The sequence below is a fragment of the Dreissena polymorpha genome, chromosome 10 (assembly GCF_020536995.1).
Source record: "Dreissena polymorpha isolate Duluth1 chromosome 10, UMN_Dpol_1.0, whole genome shotgun sequence".
Lineage (NCBI taxonomy): Eukaryota > Metazoa > Mollusca > Bivalvia > Myida > Dreissenidae > Dreissena > Dreissena polymorpha.
Genome location: NC_068364.1, coordinates 62,822,119 through 62,836,708, shown reverse-complemented (window position 1 = coordinate 62,836,708; position 14,590 = coordinate 62,822,119). Strand labels below are relative to the sequence as shown.

The 14,590-nt window shown below is 36.8% G+C and overlaps 1 protein-coding gene across 2 annotated transcripts; it reads left to right on the top strand.

Moving 5' to 3' along the window:
- The first annotated feature begins 681 nt into the window (after positions 1-681).
- On the top strand, positions 682-6,533 carry LOC127847855 (peptidase inhibitor 15-like). Of its 2 annotated transcripts, none has more exons than XM_052380056.1 (6): positions 682-785; positions 1,170-1,351; positions 2,318-2,539; positions 4,403-4,512; positions 5,016-5,131; positions 6,266-6,533. In XM_052380056.1, exons 2-5 carry the CDS (start codon positions 1,193-1,195, stop codon positions 5,125-5,127), a joined length of 603 nt encoding a protein of 200 aa, XP_052236016.1. In that variant the 5' UTR covers positions 682-785; positions 1,170-1,192; the 3' UTR covers positions 5,128-5,131; positions 6,266-6,533. The 2 variants fall into 2 exon arrangements, with proteins under 2 accessions (XP_052236016.1, XP_052236015.1); XM_052380055.1 differs by having other exon boundaries at positions 735-853.
- The last annotated feature ends 8,057 nt before the right edge of the window (positions 6,534-14,590 follow it).

The following is a 14,590-nucleotide window of genomic DNA, read 5'->3' as shown; positions in this document are numbered from 1 at the left end:
GCGTACGTTATAGCTTTTGCGTGCCCACGTAATAACTATCGCATGCGCTTGTCATAGCTACCGCGTTCGCATGTCGAAGCTATCGCGTGCGCATGTCATAGCCATCGCTTGCGCATGTCATAGCAATCGCGTGCGCACGCCATAACTATTTCGTATGCACTTAGTAGCTATCGCGTGCGCACGTAATACAGGCCGCTGAATAAAATATGTAATATTTGCCCTTTATGCAACCGTTAAATCATGTAACATGCGCATTGTTTACATTGTGAGAACAATTTTATATTTACTGGAACATTCTTGTGTGCAAGAAACATGTAACTATAATGCAATACATGAGAAGATTTTGTGGTTTTACTTGCACTTTCTTGCATATTGTGGCGATCGATTAAGGAAACGGCTCTTCGATTCAAACATCATTATCACTAAGAATACGTTCTTTCAACAAAATAGAAATTAATACACGCGATTATGAATACACATTGACTCGCTGGCACCAATAATTGACCGTAAAAAATAAGTTAGCACAATCATTTATATCTTATTCTTTGTCACGGTAGTACATAGCTATGAAGTTTTTTATTTCTTAATCGATCAAGTGTCTTAACATAAAATGTAACTTTCAACACCGAAGTCACGAACCATTAAATCGCGTGTACATGTAAAACACTCGGAAATCATTCCCGGGTTTCCGACCGAGTCAGTGTCGGGTCACGGATGAGACGCGCGCGTGCGCAAGAGCTAGTAAAGGCAATTTACGAGAAGATTCGCCTCAGTGGTATAGATTGGTATGGTTCAGATTCAACCGTCGTGTTTAAGACAGTTCTGATTATTGGGAGCTAGTTTAATTGATACAGTTCGTGTAAATTATTAATTTTTGTGCCATTTTTTTCGTGGATTGTATGTTTTTATTAATTGATGATTTATTTAACTGTATTTCAAATGCATGTAAACACATTCTCGTATATTATTTCTTTAAATGAATTTTAAATACATTTAAACATATTTACATTTACATATTATTAATGTAAGTAAAAATAATAATAATAATAAATAACAATAATAATAATTAATAAAAGTTAGATGTTAATTGTGTTGCCTTATACATTACAAGGGCAAAATCTAGCTTTAATTTTGGAGGTATCTATCTCCTGAACATGCCAATTTTTCAGAATTTCAAGACGAAAATAGCGCCATGAATAAAGCGCACCTGTTTTTCGGAAGCTATATTGTGGCGGTTCTCCTCCAGTGTTACGCATGCGTACTGGTCGACATCCGGAACGACCAACAGGCTATTGTGCAGATGCACAATTCCATCAGAAGACAAGAACCCGCCGCGAACATGAATGCTTTGGTAGTGTACATTTACATACGATAGTTTTCATATGAATATATATGAGTATATATACGATTTTCTTATGTGTGAATTAGAGCGCTTTGGTGATAACACGATTTGAGTGCTTTGTTTATGTGTAAAATGGAGTACTCTGGTAATGTGTATAAGCCTGATAAAATGGCGGGTAAGTAAATTGATAATATTAACATTTGGTTATTTATCGAGTTGCATTCTATTGCTTTGTGCGACTACGCGTAAGTTAGTTAAGTTTTAAATTGTGTGCAATAGTTATTCAAAATTTTAACATGGTTGTGTGCGTGTATAAGAAATATGAAGATTTTAGCGTTTTTATGGTAATGTATAGATGTCAATATTTTGGCAATCTGTAATCTGCTGGTTTGGTCATGTTTAGATAAAAGTACAATAGAAATGTGTAAATTGGTGTGATTAAGTTATGCACATATTTGCTTTCCTCTGGTAATACGTATAAAGGTCTTCTTTGGTAATGATCCAATTTGCGTTCTGTTGGTATATTGTACATTTGGTGATTTTTGGTAATGCGCAGCTATGCGTGTTTTTGCGTGATTTGTTTCAGGTAGATTTTGTTATCTTATCTTTTGTGCTTAAGTTATCCGCAGATATGCGTGCTTTAGTAGTGTGTCTACAGACCTGCATGGTTTGGTAATGTGTTGTTTTGCGTGTTTTGTTAATGTGTTGTTTTGCGTGTTTTAATAATGTGTATATTTGCGTGTTTATGGGATGAGTGAATGTGTGTGCTTTGGTAATGTGTAAAATCGAGTATTTAGAATATTTATATTGATTTGGCTGCTTGAGTAATGCGAGTATTTGCAAATTTGTCATATATAGATTTGCATGCACGTTGCTGTTTTCTAGATTTGCGTTTGCATTACATTTCTATTTCTGATTTTTTTCCCTGGCACGCAAAACTCGTGGTTGCGTCATTTCTTTAGATAATCTATACAGGTTTGGGACAATAACATCGCCAACAAAGCAGCGAGGTGGACCGAGACGTGTAACTTCGAGCACCAGGGGCGTGGCTACGGGGAAAACCTAGCCTACACAACGTTCAACGGATCGCCACCTCCTTCGCGCAATGTTGTAAAGAGCCTCTTCGGCCTGTGGGCAGGAGAGAAGCCTCTCTGGGGTCGGGACACAGAATGCGGAGCTGCTTGCCACTATACCCAGGTACGAATGGCGGTGGAACATGTGGCATTATATAGCGGACTAGTTTAGAGATGTGTAGGCATTTTTGAAACATGGAACTGCTGTTGGCACTTGCTGAAGCTAAAGAATCAAAACTGAAGAGCTTAAGTATTACAAGAAAAGAATGTACTTGTTACAAGAGAAGGGTCAACCGTTCACTTTATGACGTACATATACCGAAAATACATTTTCGAAGTCGGTAAATATAACAACAACAAAAACAACACCAACAACACAACAACAACAACGAATTGTTCCTTTCGGCTTAAATGGAAATGAAGCGATTTTAACAGAATAATGAATAATAAGAAACAAAACAAGAAAAACAAAGTTAAACTTTGACCTTAGCTTCCGAATGAAAAATTCGTTCAGTCTCGTAAATAGTAATGGTGTAATGATAACTTTTATTAAAACAAGAGCCTAACTAAACTTCTAGCCAATCAGAAATAAAATTTACATCCGGGAATTTACTTGCTCGCAAAATATCAAGCTCCCTTGGATACATATTTCTGATTGTCCGATTGATATAGGATGGTTTGCAATAGTTCACCACTTCTTGTTTCATTTATGTGTACTTATTCTAAAAAAACTTCATTTTGATAGTCTTTTAGATTTTCATTCAGTCAACTGTACCTTTAACATGTTTTTCAGCAGAAACATCCCTGTATCTTACCAATAGACTTTCAACGCCGTCGGCGCTATCGTTTTTATTAGCTGACCTGGGCACGAAGTGCTAATTGTAAGATATTGTGGTCACCATATATCTTGCGTCTGTCGCCGTTCGTCGTGTGTCTAGGCACAGTTTTGATCCGGGGTCACGTGCGTCCAAACTAGGTCACCAGGTCAATTTTCAGAAAAACATTGTAACCACTATGTAAGCCACATTAACAACTCAATCTCGACGAGACTTGGTCAGAATGATTGCCTGGGCCAAGTGCGAATATGGTCACGGTTTATCCAAACGCTAGGCTACTTGGTAAAATGTTAGGGAAAAAAAACAATTCTAGAAGCCACATGTATGACCCAATCTTAATAAAACATGGTCAGAATGTTAATCTTGACTAAATCAACGCCTGTTTTGGACAGAGGGTCGGATGTGATAAAAATTAAGATCGCCAGGTAATTTCTTCGACGGTTGGTGTAATTGGAACTCAGAAGAACGCTTTAGCCCATTTATGCCTAGTGGATTCTCCCATCCTTCTAAATTGGATCAATTTATTTCCAAAATTAGGGATGTCTAGTATATTTATTTCTATATTTAGAATATTTCTTACAGAAATTCCTTCAAGCAAACAGCGCAGACCCAGATGAGACGCCGCATCATGCGGCGTCTCAACTGGGTCTACGCTGTTTGCCAAGGCCTTTTTTTCTAGACGCTAGGCATAAATGGGTTTATGCCATGAGGTATGGATCACAAATTGCGTTGAGTATTTATCATGTCTATATAGGTAGATACATGTATGATTGCTGCTGTTGCTTTTATGTTATATTCTGTACTCCTTACAATTTCATTCTCTCAAGCTGTTGAGTTGAAAATATGTGCACATGCATTTAATTTTCTCTGCATTTTAAATGAAGTCTCTTTATTAGTGGAAAGAATGAATTGTTGCATTTTTGTATTATTGTATTTGTGTTCCGAATGACCTTACATGTAATCATTATTTAATATTTCTATTTTTTATTGATGTTTGTTTTCAATTCGGTTAAAATATATATCAGTTGGCACATGATTTACCATGCGTGTTTCGTACTTAAGGTCCTTCCGCGCTTGAGGATGCATTATGTTATAAGTCTTGTTATACCTATAGTTTCTGGAATCGTTAATATTCATGGCCCCTTTTTCAGTTAATCTGGGCCACCACGACCCGGGTAGGGTGCGCGCTGAGTCGTTGTAAAAGACTGCGAAATGGCACGGATCGGAACGCATTGTACTTCGCCTGCTTTTACTCGCCGCCGTAAGAGGGACCAAAATCTTATTTTTCGTTTTTTGAGTTTTTACCTGTTTATAAACGGTATTTTTTCTGATTCATGTGATTTAAATATGATTTAAATCATATTAATAGAACGAAGAACTGATAAGATAATAAGCGAAACCTAGTTCGATACTTAAATGACCTAACAACAGGTTTTGCATTATCATCGCAAAGAACAATGTATATTTTGAAAATTATGTTCAGTAATTTATTTATGAACGTTCACGCTTCTACAATTCGTCGCTGGTTCAGTTTTCAAACGAGGTTAATATGCGTAGATATAAAAAGGACAGCCGGTAGGGATTCTTCCCTGGAATCGTACTTTACCTTGTCCAAGTTAACCACAACATTTCGATACAATTTCCTCATTAAGACCATATTATAGTATTATAAAATTATTCTTCTTGTATCGAACCAATTTCAAAAGGATTTTTTTACTTACATCATCCAGCATAGTTATTCGTTTTACTCGCTTGTCTCTTCAGCGGAAATTACATTGGCCAACTCCCGTTCATCGTGGGTGAGAGGTGTTCGCAATGTGGGAATGGCATGGCCTGCGTAGGAGGACTGTGTACTCGTAAGAATCGCGAAATGTGAACTCGTAAGTATCGCGAGATGTGTGCTCGTAAGTATCGCGAAATGTGTACTCGTAAGCATCGCGAGATGTGTACTCGTAAGTATCGCGAAATGTGTACTCGTAAGTATCGCAAAATGTGTGCTCGCAAGTATCGCGAAATGTGTACTCGAAAGTATCGCGAAATGTTTACTCGTAAGTATCCCTAGATGTGTACTCGTAATATCGCGAGATATGTATTCGTAAGTATCGCGATATATGTACTAGTAAGAATCGCGAGATTGTATCGCTTGTGTACTCTTAAATATCGCGAGAGTATTGCTATAATATTGCATTATTTTGCATGGAATTATTGGCAATATTTAACACTGTATTTTTACGGAGTATGTTCGATCATTTGATCTTATGTTCAGAGAATTGTTTTGAAGTATTAGAGCGGCGCTCTGGGAAAAAATGGCTAACTGCCTTTGTGTAAAGTGTCGTCCCAGATGGCTAATCAGGGTGGACACTTTCCGCTTTAATGATTTTTTTTATTGTTTAATGGAAGTCTCTTCTAAACAAAAATCCAGTTTGACCGGAAAATGTCGTCCCTGATTACCCTATGCTAACTGCACATGCTTATCTGGGATGACACCTTTTGAACATGCTTTGAAGCACGTTTTTTCCGAGTAAGGCCAATTTACACATACAATTCTCTGTAGCATGCAGTATGACAGCATTCCAGAACAATGTAATTATTAACCTTCACAAATGTAACTTAAAATTAAATAATGCTATACCATTCTACTAACTCATGTTAATATGTGTTCTTAGAAGTACATATTCCAATAATACACACGTGTTTTCGGAGAAATATGAGTCGTGTTCTGAGAAAACTGGGCATATTGCATGTGCGTAAAGTGTCGTCCCAGATTAGCCTGTGTAGTCCTCACAGGCTTATCAGGGACGACACTTTCCGCTTAAACAGGAGTTTCGGTAAGATAGGGAATTTAAACGAAAAATACCATATAAACGGAAAGTGTCGTCCCTGATTAGCCTGGGCGAACTGCACAGGCTAATCTGGGACGATACTTTACGCACATGCATTATGTCCAGTTTTCTCAGAACGCGTCTCATATTTTCATTCACATAAACATTTACGGTTGCTTACTGTCCTCATAGACTCAACAGCGAAGCAAGTCAAGAAGTCGGCAAAGTTGCTGTTCCTCGGAAAAGGTCGCGAAAGATCGTACGCGGTTTAAAACGTCAACTTACATAATGCTTACAGTCTATTAACGAACATCACAATCTTCCAACCCACACTTATCGCTTTTTCTTGCTTTGTAATATCTGTCAAGTGTTTTTACTTTTAAAAAATCGACTTATTTTGAACTCGACTGTCAGTCAATGTTTACAAATATATTTGGATAATAAAATTCTTAAACTTTAAGGTTGTCTTAGTTTCATATAAAGGACTTGCGACGGATCTTCACTGCTCTGTACAATCCGCCACGTTGCTAAATGTCCATGGTATTCTATATGAGCTTTGCTCTGTAACAAAGTGCTTTATTGCACGCACAGGCTAATCAGGGACGACACTTTCCGCCTAATTGGACTTTCTACAAAAACAGCTTTACTTAAAACAAAAAACTAAATAAAAGCGGAAAGTGTCGTCCCAGATTAGCCTGTGCGGATAACACATGCTAATATGGGACAGCACTTTACGTACATGCATTTAAATCCTTTTTTCACAGAGCGCGGCCCATATGTTACCATATACGGTATACTATATTAATACAAACATTGAGCGCTGTGTTCGTTATACAGAAAAAAGCGGTAAAATGTTGTAATTACAATAATAGTATGTAATATCTACAAATAATTGCGTATAAACGCGTATCACTTTCATTTAGTTTGACCCTATTTTATTAGCTCTACTGCATTAAAAGCACTGGAATTATAGAAACACTGACTGTTTCCTGAGTATAACCAGTACTTGGTGTCTTTGAAAGGTCTTAAGAACGCTCCCAGCCTGTGAGTCGAAACCGTTACCTCGGTCGCATGGCAGACACCATATCCACTAGAATATTGCTATCTTCGGTTAATTAAAAAAAGTTGTACAGGTTTAAACAAATAACGGTACGGTAAAGTTTACACGTCGCACCAAACAGTGATTCATAAAGGACATCGCACGCACAGTAACTATGTAATCTGCAGTTAAAGGGGCATACCTTTCAAAAGATATTATTATAATTCTAAAACCGTATTTATTGCCGATAATTTATTTATTGCCTTTTAACAATGTAGGATCAGTTTTGCAATGTTCCATTAATTTATTCTTTCAATATTGTCGTTTACAAATAGAAACTGCTAATTTTAACACAATCAGTCACTGCAATCTCTTTTTGTGTAAGAAATGCATTTGCTTAAGATAAAGTTAAAATTTACTTATTGCAAACGGAATATTAACATCGCGTTAATTGTCTGGAACAAACAGAGACGCCAGTAAGTAGCTTGATTAACTGGACACGCTACTGGGCACACGATTTCAAATGAGTCGCGTTCTGAAAAAACTGGACATAATGCATGTGCGTAAAGTGTCGTTCCAGATTAGCCTGTGAAGTCCGCACAGGCTAATCATGGACGACACTTTCCGCTTTTATGATATTTTTAGTTTAAAAAAAGTCCCTCCTTACCGAAAATCAAGTTTAGGCGGAAAGAGTCGTCCCTGATTAGCCTGTTCGCACTGCACAGGCTAATCTGGGATTACACTTTACGCACATGCATTTAGCCCAGTTTTTTCAGAACAAGGCTCAATAATCAAATTAGTGTCATTCTATCGAGTTCAGTGTGGTTTCTCTTTTGTATTTTGGTCGGTTAGCACGTCAAAAAATAATACAGCAAAATTCAATTTTATGAAATTATTTGGAGTCTGATGCTTTAAGATCACGTGTATGCCTTTAAGATCTAGGCAACCCACATGAAGTCAAATTTGCATTAGTAGACAATAGTAACCATGTCTATTAAACCATTATTGGAGCCACGTAATGCAAAAATGGATCTCATGTCATATGCGACCAGCGTACTTTAAACATATTTGTTTGAAACCATGCACATTTGTTTACATAGAATTACAACCATGTTTATAATACGTACATATTCGAATGGGATAGGAACGAAAGACCCAGACTATCTTGAGCATTCCCGCAGTCAGGTTAGAAGCTACCAAGTCTGCTAATGAGACCACGTACCATTGTGTGGCTGTATAGACGGCAGGGTAGTCCATGAGTGTTCTGAAATTATGCTGGCCGCATGTGGCATTAGACCCATTGTTGCAGAAAGTGGCTCATGTAAAACCAGAAATATTTTAAGAATAGCTATCAATTGTCATCTCAATGCATTTAAAAAAAATGGCATTCATAGCAATTTAGGGTAATAAATAGTAGAGAAAAACCTTAATTAGATTTCAGCGTGATTGACTATTGATTTCTAGTCATCGTCTGTATGATATTAACCTTTCATGGAAATCCATCAAATGGTATAGAAGCGATTAACCCATTTATGCTTAGTTAACTCTCCCCTCCTTCTAATTTTGATTAATGTATTTCCAAAATTAGGGATTTCTAGTTTACTTATTTCTATATTAAGAATATTTCCTACAGAAATTCCTTTAAGCAAACAACGCAGACACTGACGAGACGCCGCATCATGCGGCGTCTCATTTGGGTCTTCGCTGTTTGCCAAGGCCTTTCTTTCTAGACGCTAGGCATAAATGGATTAAACATATACACAGTGAAGGCTTAAATTTTGACCTTCAAGCATTACATTGACCTTAAAACCGACATGACTGACTCGTGTCGTCTGCATATCGTCTCAATGACTTTGACGTTGTAGCCAGTTTTCATGAAAACCTCTGACTCAAGTCAATGTCACCAATTCATGTCGAAAGAATGTAACCATGTTTATGGAGCAAGTCACAATATATCTGTATAAAGCTGCCACACATTGAACGGTCTTTTTTATGTCGATATAATTTAATACCTTTCTTGAGCATTGTGGTTTTGGGGGAACATAAATTATGAAATACGCATAATTTCAACCAACGATTCAAGCATTATCATTCACAATACATTCGTACAATGTTGCAATTTTAAGTACAAACTAGTCTCTAGTATTGTAATAACGCCGTCAATTTCAATTACTAGTATTACTTAAGTTGGAACTAAACATCCATTTCTAATGCGTGTTCTTCTCTCACTATTTTTCCCCGTTTCGAACGATATATATTTTGTACATACAACCCAAACAGTTTACCAGGCTTGAATACGTACAAATAAGCTATATTTTTCAAAAATTAAATTACACTTTAATGTATGTACAAAATGGTACTCACGTATGTTTCCAGGGAATAATCTACATGCGCTGCCCGCGTCTATGACGCACAAATATCAAAATAGACGCATAGTTTTGAAATATGTGCGTCCACTCGGACGCATTGCTGAAACGAATCCGTTAACACATACGCGAATCACGATAAGTACGAACCATCTTGGGTATGAGTAAAAAGTGTAGCGATGAACGCTGAGTTTAATTGAATGAGGATTGAAGACTGCAACAAGTCTTTTGATTGGCTCTAGTCGAGCCGCTGCTGTATAATACGAACCAATTAGAATCGACCTTTTAAATAGAGTGTGTTATGATATTTTTTAGAGTCCCCGGATAAAGGCCTACTTTAACTTTTTGTAACTTAGTCATAAATAATACAGAAATAATGCCTCCGAAATAAGGTGTTGAAGCTGTATCCAAATAAAAAACAACTCTAAACTTAAACGGCTCGCAATTCGGACGTAAACAATAATATTATCAGGCTCGCAATTCGGATATTATCATTGACTTGAATCAAGTTGAAATTTTGTAACAGGTTACATTCATGTAACAGACACTTTTACCCTATGTGAAGGCAAACGAGATAGTGATAACCCTGAATTTATTTTTTGGTTTCAAAATTCACTATTTTAGAGATTATTAAAAGTTTAATGCAAAATATAGTAATAAGCTAGTGTCACTAAAATAATCTTCACTACTTGGTATCTTTCAAAATTTGGGACCCATTCTTTTTCAAGTTGGACTCATTAATTTTGGCCTGGGACTCATTGGTCTAAATTCTGCGAGTTCAGGGACCCATAGATAGTAAATTCTAGATTATTCCCTGATGTTTCTATAATATACACAGAGAACACGTATTTTTGCTCAACTATCCATTACATAACGAAAAACTACCAATCGTGAGGTCAGCACAGAAAAAAAACATAATTTTCATTTCAACTGCAAAACGTGTCAGAATCCGCTGGCACTTATATTCGAGTGAAACATGGGTCAGACGATAGCGAATAGAAGTAAATTTTCGCATGATTTGTCTGCCAATAATCTGTTTATCGGATGTGTGGTCATTAAACAACAAAAACATACAACAATACAAAATTCACACAAGTGTGCCAAGTTTCATCGATTTCAGACAAAAACTTTGCCTCCTGAATCCATTAAAACGCTCCCATTATAAGGTAACGGAGCGATGACGTCACCATGGGCGTTAACACGCAAGCGTTATAGCCGCAGCCGCTCGAAAACACCTTGGAATTTTGGCGTCAAATTTGGCACGCGTGTAGGGCTCACCAACACCCGTCAAATGGCGTCAGTCCGGTCGTTAAGGGACGTCATATTGTTGCGCCACCTTCTAAGTTGCAACGCTAAGTTAAGTCATATGGCGGCGTCGCATGCGTCAAAACCGCGACCATTCGGCGCCACTTAAACCAGAAACGACGTCATTGAGAGGAACGGCGACACTTGAGGCATTGAACAATACAAAAAATCAACAACAAAAACATTAAATTCTCGCCATATATCTTGTTAAACTAAAATTCATTTGGTGTGGAATATGCTGTAAACGATTTATTCAAACATCGCATACCGCGTTAGTTCCAAGTCATGATTAATTACCTCTTAATTTGAGATAAAAACTTAATACTACCTAAACAAGCAAACATTGCTTTTTTCGTACAGGTTTCAAAGAAGCAAGCACGGGGTTATCATCTAGTATTCAATTCGAGCGATCAACTCTAGTATCACGTTCGAAATACAACCTCCGTATGTCTTCAAACGCCAGTTCGTTAAATACATTGCCTTTTGACTAGGTTTCAATGTAACAAGCACGGGGTAATGATCTAGTGTTCAATTCGGGCAATCGACGGTGGTACCACGTTCAATATCCAACCAAAGGCTATTTATGTCCTCCAAGGCCGTTTCGTCAAATACATTGCCCTTCGAGCAAGCAGTAGCGATCAGGGTGTCGTGGTCGAGAATTTCGTTCTGGTGATCGACGGTAGTATCACGTTCAATATCCAACCAAAGGCGATGTATGTCCTCCAAGGCAGTTTCGTCAAATACATTGCCTTTCGAATTCAACTCTGCAAAGCATGTTTATTTGCATAGGCGGCTAATATTTCTACCTCTAAACTATGTTTCAAAGTAGCAAGAACGGGATCGTAATCTGATATTTCATTCGGGTGAACGACGGTTGTATCACGTTCAAGATCCAACCGATTTGACTTTGTATCTGAAACTGCATTTCGATTCAAAAAGGCGGTTGACTTTTCTGCCTCTACACCAAGCTTTAAAGTAGCAAGCAGCGGGTCGTGGTCGAGAATTCCGTTCGGGTGATCGACTGTAGTATCATGTTGGAGATCCACCCACTGTATGTACCCTAAGGTAATTTCATCGGAAACAATGTAAAAGTCAATAATCTTTCTACCAATCCGTCTCTCGGCTGCCTCATACTCGCATAACTTGAACGGGGAGTTGACATATTGCTTAATGCTTTCCATATCTATGTCAAAATCGCCGCCTATTAGCATGGCCATTTTGTACTTGTTTTTTACCTGACGAAAGAACATTAAAAATTCAAAGTCACCGATTTTATTTTTAATATTATGTTCCCCGTGCCACGAGATGCAAATTAATTTCAAAGTAGGTTTTGTCGTGGACTCCACCTTTCTTAGACACATTCGCGGTTCTGGGTCAAACTCCGTGGGGAATGGCTTCTTTTGTCTGTTATTGGATGTCTTCTGTAGGTCTGACAGTATGTTTTTAATTTCACCATCTTGCACGTCCCGCACAACAAAATGATTAGCGTCGATCATTATACACGCCTCGCCATTGCTCTCGTCATACATCTTATAATTTTGGGGTATTGGATATTTTTTCCAGGTCTCATCTCTAATACGTTTCCATTTAAATTCCTGGAGAAAAACAATAGCAGGCTGATGCATGACGATAATATCATGGATTGCATTTTTTCGCTTGTCACTATTACCCTTGCCAGTTCTACCGTTCGCATTCATTATCATCAGTTTTACGTCAGCACGAGTAACGGAATCTCCTCCACCATCTATTTTATTGATTTTTGTCACATTATTTGCCGATGGATCGTCCAGTTTGCTTTCAGAATCCACAGTTTTTTGCACAGGCATGTACATCTTCGTAGCCTTTACACTTCAGGTCGCGCTGTAATTGCCTTTGACGTTTATTTCTTTAATACCAATTTACTGCTAGGTAATAGTGGTGTGTCTCGTACAACTTCACTAAAATAACAGAAAAATGATCATTTAAACCCAAAACAAAACAATGATACATGAACACGTATTTTACTTTATATTTTTTTTACTTAAATGATAAATACCTCAAGCTTTGTGTATTTATTATACGTATAAGTCATCCCAATGACAAGAATCATACACATGTGTACATTATAATGATTGTTTCTTCAATTATCATCCTTTCTTATTTTAACTTCTGATGGACTATAAAGCAATGCATGTAACACATACAGCGGTGTTTACTTAACATTTCATTAGAGTATTAAATTGTGAACAAAAATATTGCACTGTCATTTCTTACTTTTGTTTTAGTTTGTACATGTGAACGTTTTTGACATTAATTCGGCTCTACTACCATACAAACTATTTCTGATTCAAGAACAACGCTGATTGGTCAGATAATTTAGTTCGGATAAAAACGACTCTGGTCAATAAAAGGAAGTGATCAGTTAACGCAGTGTTATTAAATAGAGGATATCTGTTGGATTCGATGGAATATCGATTTTATTTCACGAGTGGTCATATAAAAAAATATTTTCACGAGTGGCGCTGCCACGAGTGAAAATATGTATTTTGTATGATCACGAGTGAATTAAAATCGATATTCCATCGAATCCAACAAATTTTCTTTTTATTATATGTTTTTTATCGCTTATTTACATAGTAAACTGGATAATTTCGCTAGATGTATGACGTCATTTCGTGGAACAAAAAATGCCGTCATTTCACCGAAAAACAGTGAAAAATATCGTTATTTTTCACTGTTATTTTTCACTGTTTAAAACAGTGAAATACCAGTTTTATTTCACTGATATTTCTCTATAAACCACTGGAAAGCATAAAATAAAATGTAATCAAAAAGATCAACAGCGGACAACGTTTTATATATTTAGTAGAATACTCGCTAAATGCTTTTAACAAAAGGCACTTAAAATAAATTCATCGTAAAATATATAACGTCATTTCAAATACTTTTCCTCAAAAAGAAAACGCCGCATAAGGACAATGTCATAATTATATCATAGTCTATGTCATAATGGACACGTACAGGCTTCCTGAAAAGACCGGACCGCCGGTCTTGTCCGGCAAAATTCTTTACGGTCCGGCGAAGTTTCTAATATTGCCGGTCCTTGTGACAGGCCAAACAAAATATGACTAAATACCGAAAAGTCTAATTCTTGCCAAAAGAACGATTACACCCAATTGGAATCACTCTTCGTGAATTTCGAGCCTTTTTGTCATTAAGAACACTAACGCGTTACTAGTTCTTAAGAGTACTCTCCCTTTGTTGTTGTTTTTCGAAAACGTCAATTTCATTGTTCCGACATATAACCATCTATCCAATTACAAAGGTTGTAACAAAAAAACTACACGTGAAAAAATGCTTATACAAATGATCGAAATTGTCAAATTTGAAGTTGTTATCGTCATATATAAGCAATGTTTTGTGCTTTATGTATCGTCGGAACGCATGAAATAACACGGAAATGTGCTTATATCAGTGTAATATCGCATAATGCCATTATCATACTATTTGATAATATAAAACAGATAGTTTTGTAAAAGATTGATATTGTACGGAGAATATATAAGAGTATATTTTGTACAAGTTGACTACATAATTACATATTATATTGAATGAATCCCATATTTTAAAATTAAAGTGTGTTACATTTGCATACGAACACATAATGATTTGATGTTATATGTTCCAAAATCATTTACTTATAGTTGTCCAATACTTATACACAGGCTGCACATTGCAATAAATATGAGTTAAACTTTACTAAATTCTTCAGTTATAAACTCACGCTGTTCGGTGAATTTTTGTCCGGACAAGCTTACTTTTCCATCA